This window comes from Penicillium hispanicum (genome assembly GCF_028827665.1).
Source record: "Penicillium hispanicum strain IBT 35686 chromosome Unknown utg000006l_segment0_segment0, whole genome shotgun sequence".
Taxonomy (NCBI): Eukaryota; Fungi; Ascomycota; class Eurotiomycetes; order Eurotiales; family Aspergillaceae; genus Penicillium; species Penicillium hispanicum.
In genome coordinates, this window is record NW_026623198.1 from 2,866,716 (window position 1) to 2,887,818 (window position 21,103).

Sequence of the window (21,103 nt, forward strand, 5' to 3'; positions counted from 1 at the left end):
GTCTTTGGCGAAAACGAAGGCTCAGAGTTGGTTACGGGAGATTGAAGTCATGGAAGGCGTGGCGAATGCCGTTGGGAAGGAAAATTGAGATGAGGCTCGTCCATAGCAATGAAGCGATGCTGGTTGAGGAGGTGGAGAATTGGGTTGGAGTAAAGTTGGTCAAGCAAAGTATGAAAGGGTCGAGTGGTACGCGGCAACCGTGGAACCAGTGTTGATGCGAGTACTACTGAACACTCCATGTTGCGACTGCTCTGCAAGCTGGTCCCGTCATACTGAGCGAGAGCAGACTGCGTCGTGGCTCGCTCATGCATCGTGAGGAATCCTCGAGCTCGTACGACCAGTCTGACGATTCTTCCGGCCGTCCCACCTCGACGCGCATGAAAAGGAGGCAATACGAGGCGGCGCAGCCACAGCCGCCGCTGATTCCCCAATGCTTTCTACCATCTTCGAGGGATCGGGGAATTCATCCATCGACTTCAAACGCAGATCTTTCCCTTACATGACGAAAGCCCCCAACTCCCGAGCTACGAGTGCGGCTGGGAGTTCTCGAGTTCGCTTTTTTCCCTCTCCCAGTGCCAATCCCCCAATTCTTTGGTTCTGGGAACAGTGCACAGAGAAACACGAGCTCGAGTGCCCCGAATCTGTTATCAAGAAGCATCATGGATTAACTCGCGCTGAACACGCCAGATCTGACCCTGATCCTCGCCCACCATGCCCCCGTCCCGCTCCAGCATGACCAGTGACGGCCACGAACGACTCGAGCCGCGCCTGGTGCGGGCAGCGGCGAACGACGACGTCGAGTCCCTGCGCAAGGTAGTCGCCCTCGCACACGAACATGGCCAATTCAGCGACAATTTTCTGCGCATCGGGCTCATGCGCAGCGCCGAGCGAGGCTGCGTCGCCGCAACCGAATTTCTCCTTGGACTGGGTGCCAAAACCGATGTCGCCAGCAATGGCCCCTCGCCGCTCCGTCGCGCCGTGGAGCGCGACCACTACCAGATTGTCCGCCTGCTGCTGGACCACGGCGCTTCCACTGACAGTGCCGATAAGGAGGGGCGCACGGCGCTCATGACCGCTGCATGGAAGAACCACGCGGATGTTCTGCAGCTGCTGATCATGCGGGGAGCGAATGTCAACGCGACGGATCTACGGAAGCGCAATGCGCTGCACAATCTGGCGGCAGATAAGGAATGTCGATGGGGGTGGGGCGACGAGATTGTGAAGCTCCTCCTGCGAACGGAATGCCTGGTTGATGGGCAAGATGAGCTGGGTCGGACACCGCTACACTGGGCTTGTGCGACGGGCAATTGGCGGCTGGCGGGGTTGCTCTTGACTCGACCCGATGGACCTAAGGCTGAGATTGATGCCACCGAGTTGAGAGGGAAGACGGCGCTCCATGTGGCTACGGCGCACGATCGCGTCGATATCGTCCAGCTGCTCCTGCAGCACGAGGCTGCCGTGAATGCCCGCAGTGATGGTGGCTGGACGCCTCTACACAATGCGTGTGACAAGGGCTGCGAGGCAATTGTTCGAATCCTTCTCAGCGCAGGTGCGCATATCAACAGCCAACTCCTGAACGGAGTGACGCCGCTCCATCTCGCCGCGCAGGGCGGCCACACGGAGGTCGTGGAATGTCTTCTGGAGCGGTCGGATCTGAAACGCCGCGTTCGAGACAACTTCGGTAGCACGCCATTTCTGCGGGCAGCTCAATTCAAGCGGAGAGATATTGTGCTGTTGCTGGCACCATTCAACAATGTCGAGTCTCTTTCGGAAGACGTGCGAGATGCTTCTGCGGCCTTTGACGCCACCGTTGTCGATTTCGGTAACTTCCACAACGAGAACCGCGTGAAGCGAATGTCGGTGTTTAACCTGCTCTACGGCCGGGACGCTGAGAACCCTCGAAAACAGGCTGTGACTACCATGCCCGTTGACAGTCGTGCGACGGACTTTCGTTGGATTCATCTGCCTGCGAATAACATGGCTTGGGTGGAAGCACTTCTCACCAAGTCCTTCATTGAGGAGGGTGCTCATGATGTTGATGGCTTCAAGGGCCTGGAAAAATCCTTCAACTACCAGCACCGGGGCCAAAAGATACACTCGCACTTTATGCGTCCTCTGTGTCAGAACACACCGCGGACGTGGAGGCGACGGGAGGAGGAGAAACCGGAAGAACAGCAGTCAGATGCTGGTCAGTCGTCGTACACGGCAGATACCAGTTCGATGCACCGCAAACTCAAGGCCCCTGGTGGTAAACTTGATCGAGCCGATTCCAACTCTCTTGATGAAGGCGTGGGGCACTCTTCAGGAAAGAAAAGCAAAAGCGACAAGAAGCGTGGAAAGTCGGGCAGCAATCCTGGTACTCCCAAGTCCGAGTCGAAAAACAAGTCGCCGTGGGGGTTGAGTGACAGACACGCCCGTTCATCTCCTCTTTCCACATCGACCCTATGTAAGGAGCCACATGGTCTTGTTTCTCCATGTAATGTCTGCGTGTTTATGCCATACCTGCACTTTGAGACTGCCGAACGAAGGCAGAAGATGCAGGATGCTATCCAGCGTGCTGAGCTCTTGAATCTCCAGTCACGAGGAATGAAAAAGGTTCGCACCCGGGATGAGATGCTGATTGATGCCCACCTTTCATCATCAACCACGTCCCTTCACGTCCGCCGAACTTTGGACCAGTTCTTCTATCCCAACATTGACACTCAGAGCCGTGACCAGGATCAGGTCGTCTACCGGTACCAAACCAAAGGTCCCGGACGCGAGGGACCGGGTACAGACCCAAAGATCTTCATGGTTGATCAGCTGTGGATGTGGATTTTGGGGACAAACCTCATCGTGACCAGCTTCCCTCAACGATGGGACCAGCCGAAGAATGACCCGCTTAATGTGTTGGATGGAATCATCGAAGACATCAACTCCAAGACTCGCGACCCCGTCAAGTCCGTCTACGACCTGGCAATTATCATCACAAACCGATGTTCAGGCGTCTTTGACCGTCACCGCCTAGGTGATGATGAATACCAATTTCTGGATATGTTCGAATCTTCCATCGGTATCGCCACTGACCGAGAGACACTCCTCTTCAACCGCTTCAATCATGCATCTGCGCAGGCATCCAGCTGGCTGAAGAGCCATCGCAAGCTGAACCGCTTCTCCCGCAGTTCAGCTCGTTCCATCTCTGGCCTTGAAGATGATGACGGCTCAGATCCAGATGACGATTATGATGATGACCAGCCAGTCTTCGTCGATCGACTCCTGGATATCGGAGAAGAGACCGATCTCCTCGCCGAGGCCAAGGATATTAGAGACGAGCTGAACATGATCCGCACCGTACTCGAGCATCAAAAACATGTCCTTGCGGACTTCCAGGAAGTGATCTGTGAAATCTACCATGGACAGCATCGCTCACAATACGAGGTCAAGAAACGATTCAAAGACCAACAACGCATGATTGACATGCACTTGAAAGACATTGACCGCATGGATAAGCAGGCAGAGCGCATCTACCACTCTATCACGGATCTGCTGGATCTCAAGCAAAAACATGCCAACGCTTTCGAGGCCCGTTTTGCCCGCGATCAGGCCGCAGGGACGACGCGCCAGAGCAAGACAATCATGGTCTTCACCATCGTCACCATCGTCTTCTTACCTTTATCCTTCATCACGTCTATATTTACCATCAACATGAAACAGTTCGAGAACCTCAGTCTGGGATATGTTGCCAAGTATACATTCGGCATTGGCTTCGCCATTTCCATTCCCCTTATTCTGGTGGCGCTCTCCGTGGATGACATCGGCGACTTCTTCCGCATGGGGACCCGTCAAGGTCGATGGTGGCTATCATCTCGCAAACAGCCAAGGCCTCCACCGGAAGGTGGAGACAATGGTCTTCCTACCCTGAAGTTTGAGAGAACCATCAGTCTAGCAAGGACATCCCGCAGAGGCGGGGAATTGGAGTATGGGCCTAGTATACTGCCCGTCTCAACTCGCGGGACCGAAGCATCGAGAAGGCCAGATCTCTATGCAAACGGGCTGATGAATGGAAGCATGAGAAAAAGCTACGAGCTGCGACGTAGCTTGGATTACAGGCCCCGTTCTTGACGACGCGAGATACGATTTAATTAATATTTGGGCAGTCGAATCACTGACCGTCGATCTATATGTTTTGCAATGTACAAAAAAAGTTGGACATCACGATCTATAGCGCCAATTAAACACAGCATACCCTCAGAAATCAAATCCCCAGGTCAGATGGACCGCCTCTGAATAACGTTGCGCTCGTGCTTGCTTCCCATCGCCTAGAATCACCGCGGGGTGGTACATATCCATGACCACCATGGTGACAAGCATCAAGAGCGTGTCGAAGATGTACCCAAACGCTTCGTGCGTCATGATATACCCATCAAAGTCATACTTGTACTCAAGCACGCGGAAGATCGATCGAACCAGAATGAGTGCACTGAAAACGTAGAGCGCGAACAGAATCGTCACCCAGTTCCGCTGCTTCCAGCCCTGGCCGCGGCCCAGATAACGCTCGGTCTGGGACTTGGTCGTGGGGGACTTTTCGATTCGGATGTGGAAGATGGCCACGACGATGACGAAGAAGCCGAAGAAGAGCAGCTAGACGGCCATGCCGCCGATGACAACGTTGGAGCCCGTTGTTCGGGAACTGCTACTTGGGCCCGCCATCATGCTGCCACCTGTGAGATCTCAGATGTGATGGATCTATGGGCTCATATATCCACGAAGGTTGCGCAATCTGCCCTGAATGTAAAACCTGGCGGGTCAGGTTTTTCACGTCACGTCCTCCGTCCTGACATGACAGCCTTTTTATCAGCGAATCGTGTTAATATTCTGTTTGCACCTATACCCTGCGTCAATCGTTGATTATGCCTGGGAAGTATCCGGCTACCATACTAAACCTGAATCACGGAGCCTGAGATCTGCTAGAGATCTTTACGAGGCGATCCACATTACCTGTGGACGTGAAGTATGGTTTAAAGGTAGGAATCGAAGCATCTACAATGAAGTCCACAGTGTGACAGGGGCATTCTGATGTAAATCACTCAAAATGAGTGGCTATTATTATTCAATCAAAATCTCAAATAATCAATGAATCCAAATCCTTGAAAACCCTGGCGCCATTTCCGTAATTATGAAGGCCTGCCTTACTGCACGGGAATTTTGACATACTCCCGCGCCTCTTCCTCAGACTCACTCTCCTCCGACTCATCCGGAGTTACAGTCTCGCTCGCACGCTCGTCCACGCGCATCGCATTCTTCTCGTCAAGCGCATTGCCATCCTCAACGACAACCTTCTTCTTCGGCTCCGGCTTCTCCACAATCTTGGGGACGGTCACATTCAGAATGCCATCCTCCAGCTTGGCAGTAATCTCATCCGCGACAACAGCAGCCGGAACCTCGCGAGTGCCCAGACGGACTTCGCGCTCGAACACGCCAACCTCACGGGCGCGTTCTTCCATCACAAGAGCCTGGTGCAGATGCTCGTTGATGCCGGGTCGGTAGACGACACCCGCGAGGCGCAGAACGGACTCCTCGGGGTCGTAGTCGATGCTGAGGTCGTCCTTCTTGGCGCCTGGGAGCGAGACGTGCACGACGTAGTTGGCAGGTGCGTCGAAGACGTCAACGGAGGGCACGAAGTCGACGTCGTTGTTTGCCGGGGCGCTGAAGGGAAGTCCGAACTGCGCGGCGAGTTTGCGCAGGAAGTCGAAATCTGGGACGCCTGGAGCGCCAAACGGAGGGGGGCCGCCGCGGTGCATGCCCCGTCCGCCACGGCCTCGGTGGTGAGCGCCTCGGCCGTGAGGTCCGCCAAAGGGGTGAGGGTGGCCGAATGGACCGAATGGACCGGCGCCATGGGGACCGGCATATGGGTGGTGGTGGTGACCAAACGGACCGGCACCAGGACCGCCATAGAAGCCCTTGTGGCCCATACCGTGCCGGCCCTTGTGCTTGCGTTTGCCGCACTTGTCAGGACGGCGTTGGTCGTTTCCAGACTCAAATTCAGACGTGTCTGCCTCTTTGTCGGTCTCTGGGCGCTTTTCATTGAAAGTCGACGGACCAGGAGTGGACTCGGGGTTCTGACCCGCAGCTCGAGAAGCTTCTGGGCCAGCGGTGGCATCTTCAGTCTGAGATGGGATGCCCCATGCCTGGAAAGGGGGAGGGTGGTGGCGATGAGAACCGTGGTGGTGGCCGTGATGACCACGAGGCGCAAAGAAAGGGTGATCCTCAAGGCCAGTAGACAAATAATCCCAGAAGGGATTGGGTGGATGGTTAAGATAGTAAATTGAAGCCATGTTGGCGGAGTGGTGAGACTAAAAGCTGTAGATTGAATGGGAGAGAGAGGGGGATGGAGGAAGTACAAGAGGTGAAGACCGAGTGATCTGATAAAAGAGACGTGAATCCAGGTTCTTTATATACTTCGTTTTCCAGGCCCAGGCAGCCGCGGTCCTCGTCACTTTGTCACTCCTGACCAGCACATCACCAGCGGGTGTACGTACATCATGCTTGGCCGCGACAGACGATTCGTCATCGGGTCTTGGGATGGCCGAGCTGTGTAATGTGTGATAGAGGGTGGCCGAAGGCGCTGGAACGTTCACAGCTCGGGGAGGCGAATCCGGAGGTATAGATCGGACTGGTCCCAGTCGGGCATCTCAGCCCGAGGGGAATGACTCAGTGTACGCCACAACTAGTTTTTGGGCGTTAGTAAACTCCGAGCCGACGCCACGCGGCGCCACAGGTGACTAGATATCCACGTGACTCCAGAGCGGAGGGTGTCAGGATCGGGAGGGGACCCGACCAATTGGAATCAAGGAGAAATCTGAGGTGCTATTCTGCCCAGTCTGCCAATTTAGGGGGGCGTACGCTTAACTCATCATAACATACAGGAAAAGGATAAACTATTAATGCGAGTCTCCACGCATTCATTCCAACAGAGGGCCTCGTAATAACCAATTTTACATACTGAAACCTAAACTTGGAATATCTTCGTTTCTTCGGTCATTGTCCTGCAATTCGATGACACTTCTTATCTCATTGGCCGGCAGTGTGGGGAATGGGAAAATAGGCTGTCAGCCATATGCATTACGGTGGCTTTGAACCGGACGAATAACATATGAACATGGCCAGAAACGCGGCAGCATCCATACATAATTCATGTTACCCTGATGTCCTGAAAGGCCAAGAGATAGAACACGCCAGTCTTGCCGATGCCATGAATTTCTACTCGAAAACCCGACTTTCTCACTCCCGCCGTGGATGGCAGCCGACTGTTGCAAGAACACGGTTTGTTTTCACAGTGGTGCACGCTTGCTTGCGCACAAAAATGAGTCTAATGAGTACAATAGACACGATCCGAAATTTGGTCGAACTGGCTGTATGCCGTAGGTTGATAGCCTTCCTGAAACCACTTGTCATATGCCTGCATATTGACAAGCTCAACGGAATTTGCAGAGAGGCTGGTTATATGACGCGTAAAGAATGATTCCTTGTTCAAACCTGACCGCCTCGAAGCAAGGTGATCCTCCCCACCCACAGAATATGGAATGAGGATCATCGTATAGTTTGGCTTGGCAAATGGAGAACCTCATATCCTGGGGGGCACATTGGATGGCCGAGCTCACTTGCATGATATGGTTTTCAAAATGCTTTGTGGCGAGAACTCGCTTCGGAACAAGGGACGGCAGTCGTGGTCTATAAAAGTCGGCCCTTTCCTGCGTGACAACGGCAAGATATCTCAAGACAGACTGGACGTTCCCGCTCATCTAGTTCACTGACTCCCTTCTACCATGACTCGAATTCTCGTGCCCGTCACATGTCTTGTTGCTTCGGCATATGCCGCTGCTCATATTGAAAGCGGCAGCATCTCGTCGGGCCAAGTCGTGTTTCCAGGCTGTCGACAAGCAGTATGTTCCTTTGATTGCTATTGTCTTCTACTATATCTGACCTGTCTTTAGTGTTCTGAGCTTTCCTCGACGTTCGGGTCTGCTGTTCACCCTCGCAATGACAACTTCACAATTTGGGACGCGAAGCAACAAGAGGTTCACCCGGCCTGCCGAGTTGAGCCTTCCTCAACCACCGATGTTGCGAAGATACTCGGCATCCTCGTGGACCACTGGTGCTGGTGCTACTTTTCCGTGAAAGGAGGCGGCCACTCCAGAAACCCGGGAGATTCCAACTCGGTCGGCGGAGTGACTTTGGATCTTGACCGTCTGAGAAGTGTCGAGGTTCTTCGAGGTGGCACCAAGGCACGTGTTGGTGGCGGCGCGACTAGCATCCAAGTATACGAAGCTTTGGAATCCCACAATTTGTCTTTTGTTGGTGGACGAGTGGGCAGTGTTGGTGTGGGTGGTTTCACGCTCGGTGGAGGAACATCACCGTTCTCGAACAAATACGGATGGTCGTTGGACAACGTTTACGAGTATGAGGTGTGCGACGATCCCGACCATCTCCAGGCTTGATTGCTGACATTTCGGATCAGGTTGTTCTTGCAAACGGGACCATCACCACTGCTTCGGAGATGCACAACCCCGACTTGTATTTTGCGCTCCGTGGCGGCGGAAACAACTTCGGCATCGTCACGGCCTTCACTGTTCGGACCTTTCCCCAAGGCCCTGTCCTTACCAGCATGACTACCTACGCTGCGAATCAGTCGGACCAAGTTCTCGACAAGGTCTATGACTTGTACACGGACAAGCAACTTACTCGCGACAAGGACATGGGATACGATCTATACTATACATACAGCTCTGAAGGGGATGAGTTTACACTGAGTGGCACCCAGCGCTATGGGAAAGCAGTCCAGAATCCATCTGTTTTCTAGGCTATCAATCGGATTCCCACGCTGAGCAGAAACACACAAATAGGCCCCATGAGCCAGGCGGCGGACGGGACTGATTCCATGGGCACCACACGGTATCTTCCGTTGGGCAAATTTCCCTCCTGAATTGGATTGTGATTGATCTTGGTACTGCAGACACCTTTTTGCTACCCTTAGTGTAGCACCATCGCGCCCGTTGTTGTCACAAGGCCTCCAAATCTTCCAGGAGGAAGTGGAACCCATCAAGAATGTCCCGGGTTTGGTGCCTAACTTCATCTGCTACCCGATGCAAAGCAACGCCATTGTAGCAATGAAGCAGCGTGGCGGGAATGCCCTCGGAATTGATCGTGATGAACCTCTCTTCCGTAGGTGATCCCCATGTCACGCTCTATCTACCTACCCGCTGACATTTATCAAGTGATTCTTATCTCTACAGCCTGGTCTAACAAGGCCGATGATGACGCTGTGAATCGTATGACGGCTAACACTATTGCCCGAGTCAATGCCACGGCCCAAGATCTGGGCGTCGCAAACCGGTATAAGTATATGAATTACGCGTCGGCAGCGCAGGCCAGCACCATATTTGCTGGCTACGGCGCTGTAAACGTGCAGAGGCTTCAGGGGATTCAGAAAACGGTTGATCCCCGGGGAATATTCACATCTAAAGGCCTATGGCGGGGATTTGTCAAGCTGATTTAACCAAAGTACCCACATCCTGATATAGTGGACGAATATGAGCCGTAGTTTGGTGTCGGAAGCTACCAAGGGAGGTTTTGAAGATGGTTCCAGACTCATATATTAGAAGGTTAACACTAGAGACTAGCGTCATGCAAGCGGATGACACAGTGGGTCTAGTCGATCCTTGGGGAAAATGTAGAGATAATCATTGGTCCCCAGAGGGAGACGCGAGATGAATAATCACGACTGGACTTGGACGCGGTGACCCGGCCTCGACCTTTCTCTCCTTCTCCGTCTCTTGTGCGTGCTGAAAACCATCACCTGTGGGCACTCTTGTCATCAAGTTGCATACGTTGCCCCGAAGAACGGCTTTGGTACCCTGTCAGATCGCAAACATGAATCAATCAGTCGAGGGTCCATCTGAGAAGCGAATTGCTCTAAGATCGTTCTCGCAGCGCCTCGGCGTATGGCCGGACGAGGATTGGTCGGGTATCACAGACCCGAAAACACGGCGGAGGCTTCAAAATCGCCTGAATCAAAGGACTCGACGTAAGTTTCCCATTCGTCAGCGACTCCTTAAGGAGGATTTTCTTGACACTCTATACAAATAGGGCTACAGAACAAGAAGCCGCTCCACTCGTCCGGGGACAGAGAGGTCAAACCGCGCAGCGGTTCTCCTCCCAATGAACAGGAAGGGCCAGTCACACTGGCAACACCCTCTGTCATGGATCTCGCCTCGCTAGAGGAGATCCAGGACGTACACATCCTGGAATCTTATTCGCCAGCGATGAAAGTGAGAATGGCCCAATTAGAAAGAATAGCCCTGCAACACTACTCCATGGGCTCTCCGCGAACGGATCTACTCCTCGACCTCATCCAATTCAATTTCACTAGAGCTCTGATGGAAAATACAAGGGTCCTAGGCCTCAGGTCCGACCAGCTCCACGACGATGCAATCTCACCTTTCAACACGGCCGGCCCGTGGCCAGATGACTCCCTTTTAACCCTGCCCGTAGATCTCCAACCGACGGTGATCCAGCGTTCTATTCCTCATCACCCGTGGTTGGACCTGCTTCCTGTTCCCCAAATGAGGGATAATCTAATCCTTGCTGGAGACTTCGAGGAGACACAGCTTTGTCTTGATATGAAGGGCAGTGGGAGCACGCGATCGCAGAGAAGTGGTATTATTGTGTGGAGCGACCCTTGGGATCCGGCCGGCTGGGAGGTGACTGCGCCCTTTGCTCGTTCTTGGGGCTGGGTTATTCGGGATTGTCACGATTTGGCCCATTCTACGAACCGGTGGCGGGCGAAGCGGAATGAAAGACCGCTTTTCCGGATGAGCTGAGTTGGAAGTGCAAATGAAAAGGGAGTGGAAAATGCAAAAGCATTGAAATCCCTATCCTAGATAGTCCGACAAGGTCTATATCCAGATTCACCACCGTCCACTTGCGACCAGGCCTTCGGGATAGCCTCTAATGACCGACCATCGATTGGAAGATGGGGGCGAATCTCTCCCCAATTGGCTTGGCGGCGTCCACGATCTTTCGCATCTCCTGAAGTTCCTCCTCCGACAGCTCGATGTCACGGGAGGCCCAGTTCTCTGCCAGACGTGAATCTTTGGTCGTTCCGGGGATAGTAACCAGCCCTTGAGCAGCAACCCAGGCCAGCGCGATTTGCGCCACCGAGCAGCCTTTTTTAGTGGCGAGCTTCTTGATCTCATCCACGATCGCCTTGTTCTTGTAGAAGTTCTCGCCCTGGAACTTCGGGACTGCGTGGCGAAGGGGTAAGGTCAGCGCGAATCCCCGACTTCTCGCCATGTGCGAAGGGACCAACGTACCCGTGCGACGGAAATCAGTCGGGGCGAAGTCATCGGGAGACTTGTATTGAAAGTCATCCACCAGCCAGCCGTGTCCCAGGGGGCTGAATGCCACAAAGGCCACATCCAGTTCCTTGGCCGTGTCAATCAGACCACTGGTTTCGTGCAATGTCTCGAAGGCAGAGTACTCTGCCTGAACGGCATCAATCTTGGCGACTAGCATGCATTAGCGCATATTCTCACTGGATGATTGCAGACAGACGAACTCGCGTTCGCATTGCGCAAAGTGGCAGCCGAGCATTCGGAGAGGCCAATGTACTTGGTTTTTCCACTGCGGCGGAGTTCATCCAGGGCGCCAATGGACTCCTCGAGGGGGGTGTCTTTGTAGGAGAGTTAGAATACCGATGCGAGGTCCTCACTTTCTGCTCTCCTTCATACGCACTGGGATCAATTCTGTGGAGATAGTAGAGATCAGGCGTGAAACCCAGTCTGTCGATGGTTCCCTCGATGTATTCCTTAATGTGAGCAGCCGAGTTGGTCACCGTTCGCTGGGGTGCGAAGACGTCGAATCCACATTTGGAAGCCACTTCGCAGCGACACCTTGTGAGCCATTGACATAACAGGGAGAAAGCCGTCAACGATCGTGCTCACCGAAAAGCTTGTCGCGGACATTGTGCTTCTTGATGAATTCTCCCAGCAACTTCTCATTCTCGCCAGCCTTGTAGGCAACCTATACGCGGGAGTTAAGAGTCCAATTTCCTAGGTCCTTTGCATGGTTGGCTTACCGCCGTATCCCAGAATGTACAGCCGAGCTCGATGGCTTTCAGAAGGACGGGCTCAGATTGTGCGAGGTCGAGATCTGTCCCCATGGAGGCATTCAGTCCCATAGCGCCAAAGCCAGGAACGGGGACCTGCCGGTCACCAAATGGAAGTGTCTTAACCATCTTGGTGGACGATGAAGATCTATCTAAATGGTGGTTAGTATGACGATACCCTGTCATCGGACACATAGTTCAACATTCGGGAGGTAGGAGTGAATGGGGGGTACGTATACACGCTGAACGATGGGGACCTTACAATCGAAAGGGTGATCTTGGAAGTTGCAGTTTCTGTTGCAAAACTCTGAGTGAGCGAGAAGAACAAAAACCCAGACGAGTGGCTTTGCAGTGCTTTATATTGTAGCCGGCCGAAATCCGCATCGTGGCGACAACTTCATGACAAGCGGGGTTAACTATTATATATATGTACCACGGTTTGAATGTTTATAGAAACGTAATTGTCCAATAGGAGGCATTCTGTCATCAACCTGCATCAAGTCCCCCATGCAAGTGGATGACAGCTGGTCCGGTATGTTCGCGAATTATCGTTCACCGGTGCCTCTGGGACATGTATTCGAAGCCACTCCTAGTGCGTAATCCCGCGGGGCAGTAATGCTTAAAAATCTGCCAGTGCGCAAGATTTGGCTTCTCAATTTTCTCACTCGAAGGCTGGTCGGCAAGTGTGATCTATATCTCCTGGGTAGTCGCTACCTGCATCGCCACTTCATACGTCCATCCCATATTTGATTGTAATTTGTTCAGCAAAAATGAAGGCTATTTTTGGGGCTATGAACATCGGCGAGGCTGGTAATGGACTCCATCTGCCTCACGTTATATTTGCATCTGTTAATCCCAGCACGAACAGGCGATGGCCGGACTCGAGTCCACACCCTCGAGGAAGCCGGGGAGATGGTTGAATTGTTCAAGAGCTACGGCCATTTCGACATCGATACGGCTCGTATCTACGGCGACGGATCCTCCGAGGAATTCCTGGGGAACCTGAAGGTAGCTGGCGTCAACCTGGACACAAAACTCTTCCCTACCGCAGCCAACCCGGCCGTCGCTGGAGTGGCTGCTCCCTACCACCACACCCCCGAAGACCTCCGGAGAGGCTTGATGAGTAGTCTGAAAGCCCTCCAAGTCCCCAAGATTCACATCTGGTACCTGCATAGCCCCGACCGAACCGTTCCGTTCGAAGACACCCTGCGCGAAGTGAACAAGCTGCACCAAGAAGGATATTTCGAGAAGCTCGGCATCAGTAACTACCAATCGTGGGAAATTGCTACGCTGTGTGACATTGCCGACAAGAATGGCTGGATCAAGCCCTCCGTCTGCCAAGGCATCTACAATGCCTTCCACCGCGCCGTCGAGCCCGAGCTGCTGCGCTGCCTGCGCCACCATGGAATCTCCTATTACTGCTTCAACCCACTCGCCGGAGGCATGTTGACCAGCCGCTACGCACGCGACAGGCCCGAGGCTGTGACCGGGGGTCGCTTTGACCCTACGTTTACCTTGGGAGCGCTCTCGAGGAAGCGGTACTACCAAGAGGTGGACTTTGATGCGCTGGAGATTCTTCGACCGGTGGCGAAGAAGCACGGGCTGACCGAGGTCCAGTGTGCCTTGCGGTGGCTGTCTCATCATTCCCAGCTGCAGGAGGAGCTGGGCGATGGGATCGTGGTTGGATCGAGCAGTGTGCAGCAGTTGAAGGAAAACATGGAGGGTTTGACGGGCGGACCTCTTCCCCAGGAGGTGGTTGATGCCCTCAATCAAGGATGGGCGGTTATCCGGGGCAAGGAGCTGATTTATTGGCACTGATGGATGCTGACAGATGTACGTCTAGACAATAACGCAGGATGCCACTAGCCTTGGTCCAATAAAGATATGTCTGCAATACCGTGTCCGCTTGCTATATCACTCGTAGCTTTGAGCGCCACTTCCGAAAATCGTAGTTCCTGGGCATGCCGATCAGAGGGATTGATGTTTAGAGTCTTTGTGACTATAAAGGCTCTTTGAGGCCATTTACTAGATTCCTTGCGGACATCACCGGCGTAGGGGAAAACTGGAGCTATGCATTTCAGAACAACATTATATTTAAGTACATTGAATAGGAGACCTGGGTCCTTAAACGGACTCGGAAGCTTTGCTGCCTGGATCCTCAAAGTCCAGGTCTGGATATCTGGAGGCATGCCTATAAGCGTCATTTTCCTCCCCCTTGTAGACACAGTGACGTTTGACTTTGTTGTCCACCTGAAGGGTAAACAGATCCGTCCGCGAGTACTGTCCAACGGGGTCAACGATGTTCTTCGCGTAGTAGATCTCGTTAAAGTCCAGGTCGGCATAGAGGAGACCCTCAAAGGTAGGATCCACCGGCTCGGTCAGAGACCGACCATCGGGTGCAATGATCTCGGTGAACCCCCCGCCGATCGTGGAAACGTGAGGGGTGCTCTCCTGCGACTCATCCGGCATAACCAGACCGTTGGCCCTCAAGCCCTTCTCTCCCTGGGTATGGGACGCCAAGAGCACAAACGCACCGCCTTCAATGGCGTAGACGTGCGTGGCCATCCGGCATGCGTCGACGGTGTTGAAAAAAGGCCCCTTGCCGACGGGAGGGAACAGCATCGGCCACGAAGCAACGTGGATCTGCTCGCCCTGAAAGTATGAGTGGTACTTGAGCAGGGGCTGTAGGTGCTCAAAGCATTGCAATCCACCGACACGCCCGATAGGGGTCTGCACGACATTCGTGGTGCAATCTCCGGACTGTACCTCCAACGAAGGAGCATTAGCATTGGGTCCTCTCAAAAGACGCTCGAAGATGACTCACCGCGTCCCCGAACACGACTCTCTCCAGACTGGTCGGCTTGAACTTTCTGCGGTGAAGCAGCACATTGCCGTCGGGGCCAATGAAAGTCTGCGCCATGAACAGACTTCCCTTGTCGCGCTCCGCAATGCCCAGGATCACCATGATGTTCCCGGCCCGCGCAGCGGACCGGATTCGGTGCATCTGCTCCGACGAGACGTCGACGGCATGGCGATAGTACTTCAAGCAGTAGTCGTATATGTCGTTCGCCCGGTGGCCGAAGATGAAGGTCGGATAACCGGGGATCCAGAGTTCGGGGAAGCCGATGATCTGCGCGCCATTCGCGGCCGCTTCGGCAATGAGCGCACACGTCTTGTCGGTGGCAGCGTCGAGGTCGAACCTGCAAGGGGACAAAGGTCCTGTCAGTCTTCAGTCACCTTTTTCAAGGCCAAGTTGCTCGTACCAGCATGGCTCGGCCTGGACCACCGCCGCCTTAACTGGCTGTGCAGGATCGCCATGGATGGGAATCGGACTCATGATGAAATGCTGGATTGTGGAAGGCGAAAGTCGCAAGGATAACAGCTCGAGAGCAACCGGGTTCAATTTGTACATGGCCGCTTGTCGGCCCCGAGGAACTCCTTTGAATCCACAGCATTCTGTCGATGAGTGCAGATAGACCAAGATTGCAACCGATATCGTGATATCAACCGGCGATTCAACCCCGGGGAGGGGAAAGAAAGGAAGCAGGGCTGCGGAGACACCGGGTGTGTGTGATTAACGTCGGCGATTCATCTCCGTTATCTGACCCGCGAAGGCTCCCAGGCACTCGGTTTTCTAACTCCGGTGCATATCGCCAACAGGATCAGATAAGGACCGCGCGCTAACCACTCTGTCGATGGCGAGCCTATCGTATGCGTCTGCTTCGGCTATCGTGCGCCGTGCTTGACGCGCAGCATTCATCATGGCAGCAATCTTGCCAGCACCACGACCATGCCTTGCCTAGGTCTCTCGGACGCGCATCCAAGATATAAGGGCGAGGCGGCACATGGTCTCGTCGACAACCTTCTCCCCTCCAATTGACTGAAAACGCGGCCTCGACGGATTGCAATCACTACCGCTCCAATGAGTCTCGTTCAAGGAGAGCCGGAGAAGTCCGAGAAGGGCGCGGCCGTCATGGAGCAAGTCAAAGACTCGTCGACTCCGTCGACTATAGACCAGTCTGTTCGTATCTACTACGCGTCCGAAGTGGCACCGTGGGCCAAATACATGCCCGGGCCATCTCCCCAGCACCTCTATCAAGGATTTCCCGTTAGCTGGTACCGCGTCGCCGTGGTGCTGTTGGGATGTTTTGTCTTCTTTCTCTCTGGAGCCAGTACGCCCCCCCGACTGATCGTGGCTAGTCTGAATTTCTATCGCTGACATCGGCCCCACAGACATTGCCATGATGGGCAGCGTCTCCTCCGTGCCTGGATATCTAGCAGAAGTGGGCCTTACCGGTAGTGATCATCATACTCAAGTGTTGATCGGAGTGGTCAACAGCATCTACTGGATTGGTGTGATTGGCGGTGCGTTATTCTCCGGTTGGCTTTCCGACAAGATTGGTCGACGCCGGGCCATTGTCACCGCTGGAATCTACGGCATCGTCATCATCCCCATCCTAGTCGCGCTGCAGAATTTCTCCTGGGCCCTGGTCCTGCGACTTCTGAATGGGGTGTTCACCGGTGCTTTCGACTCCGTGGGACTCAACCTCTCCGCCGAATCCGTCCATCATCGACACCGTGGGATTGCGATTGGGGCCGAGCTGGTATGTGCGGCGAGCGGCGCGGGCCTGATCTACTTCATTATCTACGGATTGTCCGAGCACACCACCGGCGATGTTATCTGGCGCTTCCCGCTGGCGTTTCAGCTGGTCTGGGTCTTCCTGATCCTGAGCTTGATCTACTTTATCCCTGAATCTCCTCGATGGCTAACCCAGGTGGGCTTGGTGGACGATGCCCGAAATGTGTTGCTTCTTTACGAGGGCGCGGAGCAGAATCATGAAGCCGGAGCCACCGAGGCCATTGTCGAGGCCAACCTGACCATGATCCAAGATACCATCCAAGCGGAGATTGAAAATGCGTCTTCCTCCACTTACTGGGATATGTTCACGAAGCAAGACTCTCTCAAAACAGCCCGAAGGACGTGGTCCGCTCTCTTCATTCAGTTTGGAACCCAGGCCATGGCGGGTGTCGGCATCGTCACCGGTTATGGCATTAAGATCTTTGAAACCGGAGGCTGGTCTTCACAGACCGCGGCCCTCCTGTCGGGGGTTGGTATCTTCACGCAAGCCGTCTTTGGCATCCCCGGTGCCCTTCTGGCCGATAAGATCGGCCGTCGCCGCGCTATGTATTATGGAGCGGGCATCGGAGCGGCTCTCCTCATGCTTATCGGCATGTGTGGCTACTTTGTTGACCAAAACAAGGACACCAATCCTGCCCGCGCAAAGTCATACGGCACTGTGACCGTGGCGTTGACGCTGGTCTGGTGCGCTGTCTTCGGCATGACATGGTGTAAGTGACTCATTCACCCGCACGGACACATTGCCCCGTTGTCCTGAGCTAATAATGACCAGTATGGTGCCCTTTCTTATACCCTTCGGAGATCTTTCCTGCTTCATCCCGATCTCGGGGCAGTGCCGTGGGCATTGTCGGGCTGGCAACTGGCTCTTTTTTCATCAACATGGTGAGCCCGTTCCTGTTTCAGGCAATCGGCTACAATGTCATGTTCTTCTTTGGCGGACTTAGTCTTATCCTGGGTACCGTCTGTTTTCTCTGGATGCCTGAAACTGCCAAGAAGACACTGGAAGATATAAACAATTTGTATGACTGAAGAATATGCCGCGAGCTCCATATATGGAAAACTCGCGGATAGAACGATAATATATTTAGAACATTGGAGATCTTCGATGACACAAACAAGCGCCAGGCAGAATTCATGCTGTAGCAACCTATTTATCAGCTTGCATCACTGCTGAACGTCGGCCAGAAGGCTGGGGAATTCGCTGGGGACAAAGACCACTTCACCGAAAGTCGCCGCAGGTCATCAAAGGCCACCTTGGCATAACCGACATGAGGGATCATTTGGGCTAAGATATTGACAATGGATTTCAGAGCGCGCACGGAACGTCGATAAACGAAGGCATCTGGACTCCGAAGAGCAACCAGATGGACAAGCCCGGCCGATAGCGCTGAATGTACCACCATGAAATCAGAGATCGAATACCCAAACTGTTGCGTAAGTGTTTTTAAAATTGTGGTGATCTGAAACGCGGAATCCCTGCATTGCTGGTTGGCCATGTCGCGCTCGAAGCCTCCTTTTCTCAGGTATGGACGGTGCAGCAAAATCACACCATTATAGAAAGCCATGCTGAAGGCAACGGAGTTAGCTTCACACTCCAGCGGACCGGACTTCGGATCGCGTACTGAAAGGAAAGGAAGGTCGGATGATAACTCCGTCCGTTCTTCATGTCACGGATACATGGCGGCAAGGACTGGTACCAAGACATATATCTCACATGGCCCTCGGAGATGACCCGATCCTGTGGGATGGAAGTTGTGAATGAATAGCTGATATCCGTCAATCTCTTCTATCTTGCTTCTTGTTGCCGTCATATGGGACTTACATTTCGCGAAGCACTTCATCTTGCAAATATAGAAACTCAATGTGACAGGCATTGATAAGTTCCAAAGAGAGATTGACGTCGGCCACGATTGGGAGGTTCGTGACAAGTGTCTCGAAGGGCCGGCAGCTCGGTATGTCGCATGCGGGCATATAACATGCGCGGCCTTCCAGAAGGGCCAACTGTCTAGAGTATACGAGCCATGGTGAGCAAGGATTTCAATGCGACAAGACCATCCAGTGTCGGGAATGCTAACCTGTCCAATTTAAAACATGCCCAAAAGGTGGCAGCACGTTCCGCGAAAGTACCTTGTCTCAAGGCAACCCCGTGGGGGTCATGCACTAATGGATCTACGTGAAGACCAAGTCTCTTAACCATTGCGCAGGCGATTGCTAATTCATTCGATTTATGAGCATTTGCAGTATTTTCTCCGAATATGGGAACCTACCAAGGAATACGGTCGACGTCTCACATTCACCATTCAGCGTAGTGATGTAGCTCTTCAGCAGGAATGCTTGAGCGTTGGTCAAACAGACATGCTGGATTTCACGGTTCAGGGATTCTGCAAATCGATGATTATAGAATTCAATGCACGAGTCGCGGTAGCCGTAGTACACATCGTTCTCATCGAGGCACCACGCAGCAAGGGCTAGGACCTGGTCGTATAGAAACGTCAAGCTGGAGCTCATTGGTATGGCATCGAAGCTGTCAATGCTTAATTTGTTGATAAGTGGGAAGTATGGTTGCGCTTTAATTTCGAACAAGCGGGCCAAATGGCTGGCTGGTACCGGAGGAGGAAGAGCGAAAACTTCGGAGCCCGGACTGAAGGTAGAGGGCAAAGAAGTCGCTTCAGACGAGACAGAGCTGCGGGGCGCCTGGCCGAGAAAATGGAGATTACTCGTCGGCCCCAGGTAGTAGGGCTCGCCAGTAATATCGTCCAAGTGAAGTTTGGCCACGACCGAGGATAAAGCCTCGATCGGATCAGGTTGTGAGAGGCTTGGAGATGGGACGTGAGCTTTCGCATCGGGGTCGATTGTCTCATCTAAAAAACCAAAGAGACTCTCAAACCCCATATCAAATCCCAGTTCCTGAGCTGGCTGATGGCGTGCATTGCCGTTGATCACGAATTGTGGATCAATAAAGGTGGGAGATGCAACAGCTTCAGCCGGTATCGTCAGCTGCGCTTGCTGCAAACGAGCGATCGTTCTCTGGGATTCTTCAAGCTGGGATTTCAAGCACGTAACTTGAGATTTCAACGCGTCGACTTCGGACTTGGTGGGACGTGATTTTCGTCCATCTTTTGATGAAAAGTTACAAACCACCGCTAGGCGGCGACAGTTTCCACACTGCGCTTCCACGTCAGCCTATTAATTCCGCTCCTTAATGGCTGGATTACTGGTTATCAAGGAGAGCTCACCTGAGGCCGAGCGCCATCACACTTAGTCTTGCGCGTTCTGCATAATGTACACGCCTTCGAGTTCCCAGGCTCTGGCGTTCCGAGTGTCTTAAGCCGGGCTTTCATGGGAGATTGGAGCAGGAGTAGAAGCGAGGGAGCCGCTCACTTGAGGACGACTGAAGCCCAGGGAAGATGATCTACCGCGAAGCAAGAACACTAGTGCAGGCGGGCGGAGAGCGGGGGGAGAGAGAGATGGAAAGAGAACCGCCGAGGCCAGACCTCTTTATCTATCAATGGATGGTGCATCAAGCTGACCAATGAGCATCAGCTAATCGGCACCGGTGCTAAACTACTACCCCTGCAACGAAATTCTTAAAGGGGTTATTTTAGTAATGTATACCCCACTAAACCTATTATAACTTAGTCTAGAATTGAACCCGATTGGAACTGTTAGGACTAGGGCACTAGTCCCCCTTAGTCTAACGACGTGCGCTACTCATATCGGTCCCGGGCATGCTAGAACATTGCGTTCTAGCATATTTGGTCTTTTGGCTTGTTTGGTTAGTGCGCCCGGGCACGTGCCGTAACAGAAACCGTGTAGAATATGATGTAGGAACACATGTAGGTACACGATCTAGAGCACATTAAACATGAGGCACAGCTACATAAGGTTGTTAAAAAGGCACAGGAATCGATTAGTAGAGATTCGCTGCGTCAGCTGGTAAGAAGTATCCTAGCTCGCCTACTGGAGATTATCAAGAGATATATGGGGTAGGTATAGCCTGATTATAATCGATTTCTGTATGGTTTAGCTATGTAAATTTAATATATTCCTAGGGCACTCCAAAAAGGCAGGATTTTCTTTAAAAATTTGGGTGCAAGGGTAGTACTCACTATCCGCTCCCTAGGTATCGACCCGATAGTCAAAGATAAGCATGGGACCACAACTAGTGGAACTTCCATTAAGTAGGGAAGATGCCCTACATCGGCTTCTACTTGAAAGATTGATCCGTCTCTGGACAGGTGATATTTTGCATCTCAAACGATTTCAGTTTGCCCAAACTGCGTTGAAGGACATGATTACACGTCGAGCTTGCAGGGAGC

At 53.1% G+C, this 21,103-nt stretch overlaps 10 protein-coding genes across 10 annotated transcripts; 6 read left to right on the plus strand and 4 right to left on the minus strand.

Annotated features, from left to right (window-relative positions):
* Nucleotides 1-711: 711 nt before the first annotated feature.
* Nucleotides 712-4,101, plus strand: N7459_007411 (ankyrin repeat protein; the record flags this gene model as incomplete). The annotated part of the gene is made up of 1 exon (XM_056946579.1): nucleotides 712-4,101. The coding sequence occupies one exon, from the start codon at nucleotides 712-714 to the stop codon at nucleotides 4,099-4,101; it is 3,390 nt and encodes a 1,129-aa protein (XP_056798578.1).
* A 126-nt stretch (nucleotides 4,102-4,227) lies between these two features.
* On the minus strand, nucleotides 4,228-6,314 carry N7459_007412 (uncharacterized protein; the record flags this gene model as incomplete). The annotated part of the gene is made up of 2 exons (XM_056946580.1): nucleotides 4,228-4,620; nucleotides 5,178-6,314. 2 exons carry the CDS (start codon nucleotides 6,312-6,314, stop codon nucleotides 4,228-4,230), a joined length of 1,530 nt encoding a protein of 509 aa, XP_056798579.1.
* A 1,491-nt stretch (nucleotides 6,315-7,805) lies between these two features.
* N7459_007413 (FAD-binding oxidoreductase) lies at nucleotides 7,806-8,839 on the plus strand (the record flags this gene model as incomplete). Its single annotated transcript, XM_056946581.1, has 3 exons — nucleotides 7,806-7,922; nucleotides 7,974-8,444; nucleotides 8,498-8,839. 3 exons carry the CDS (start codon nucleotides 7,806-7,808, stop codon nucleotides 8,837-8,839), a joined length of 930 nt encoding a protein of 309 aa, XP_056798580.1.
* Nucleotides 8,840-8,887: 48 nt separating this feature from the next.
* Nucleotides 8,888-9,535, plus strand: N7459_007414 (FAD-binding domain-containing protein; the record flags this gene model as incomplete). Its single annotated transcript, XM_056946582.1, has 3 exons — nucleotides 8,888-8,931; nucleotides 8,993-9,201; nucleotides 9,255-9,535. The coding sequence occupies 3 exons, from the start codon at nucleotides 8,888-8,890 to the stop codon at nucleotides 9,533-9,535; spliced, it is 534 nt and encodes a 177-aa protein (XP_056798581.1).
* A 374-nt stretch (nucleotides 9,536-9,909) lies between these two features.
* Nucleotides 9,910-10,859, plus strand: N7459_007415 (DUF3425 domain-containing protein; the record flags this gene model as incomplete). The annotated part of the gene is made up of 2 exons (XM_056946583.1): nucleotides 9,910-10,063; nucleotides 10,168-10,859. The coding sequence occupies 2 exons, from the start codon at nucleotides 9,910-9,912 to the stop codon at nucleotides 10,857-10,859; spliced, it is 846 nt and encodes a 281-aa protein (XP_056798582.1).
* A 127-nt stretch (nucleotides 10,860-10,986) lies between these two features.
* N7459_007416 (putative aldo-keto reductase (AKR13)) lies at nucleotides 10,987-12,274 on the minus strand (the record flags this gene model as incomplete). The annotated part of the gene is made up of 5 exons (XM_056946584.1): nucleotides 10,987-11,546; nucleotides 11,597-11,710; nucleotides 11,773-11,916; nucleotides 11,982-12,060; nucleotides 12,116-12,274. 5 exons carry the CDS (start codon nucleotides 12,272-12,274, stop codon nucleotides 10,987-10,989), a joined length of 1,056 nt encoding a protein of 351 aa, XP_056798583.1.
* A 641-nt stretch (nucleotides 12,275-12,915) lies between these two features.
* On the plus strand, nucleotides 12,916-13,963 carry N7459_007417 (aldo/keto reductase family protein; the record flags this gene model as incomplete). Its single annotated transcript, XM_056946585.1, has 2 exons — nucleotides 12,916-12,955; nucleotides 13,014-13,963. The coding sequence occupies 2 exons, from the start codon at nucleotides 12,916-12,918 to the stop codon at nucleotides 13,961-13,963; spliced, it is 990 nt and encodes a 329-aa protein (XP_056798584.1).
* A 306-nt stretch (nucleotides 13,964-14,269) lies between these two features.
* On the minus strand, nucleotides 14,270-15,482 carry N7459_007418 (carbon-nitrogen hydrolase family protein; the record flags this gene model as incomplete). Its single annotated transcript, XM_056946586.1, has 3 exons — nucleotides 14,270-14,905; nucleotides 14,970-15,345; nucleotides 15,409-15,482. 3 exons carry the CDS (start codon nucleotides 15,480-15,482, stop codon nucleotides 14,270-14,272), a joined length of 1,086 nt encoding a protein of 361 aa, XP_056798585.1.
* Nucleotides 15,483-16,067: 585 nt separating this feature from the next.
* Nucleotides 16,068-17,927, plus strand: N7459_007419 (Low-affinity glucose transporter; the record flags this gene model as incomplete). The annotated part of the gene is made up of 4 exons (XM_056946587.1): nucleotides 16,068-16,317; nucleotides 16,379-17,494; nucleotides 17,557-17,803; nucleotides 17,873-17,927. The coding sequence occupies 4 exons, from the start codon at nucleotides 16,068-16,070 to the stop codon at nucleotides 17,925-17,927; spliced, it is 1,668 nt and encodes a 555-aa protein (XP_056798586.1).
* Nucleotides 17,928-17,938: 11 nt separating this feature from the next.
* Nucleotides 17,939-20,125, minus strand: N7459_007420 (fungal specific transcription factor domain-containing protein; the record flags this gene model as incomplete). The annotated part of the gene is made up of 6 exons (XM_056946588.1): nucleotides 17,939-18,350; nucleotides 18,407-18,550; nucleotides 18,607-18,789; nucleotides 18,860-18,995; nucleotides 19,052-19,900; nucleotides 20,071-20,125. 6 exons carry the CDS (start codon nucleotides 20,123-20,125, stop codon nucleotides 17,939-17,941), a joined length of 1,779 nt encoding a protein of 592 aa, XP_056798587.1.
* Nucleotides 20,126-21,103: the final 978 nt, after the last annotated feature.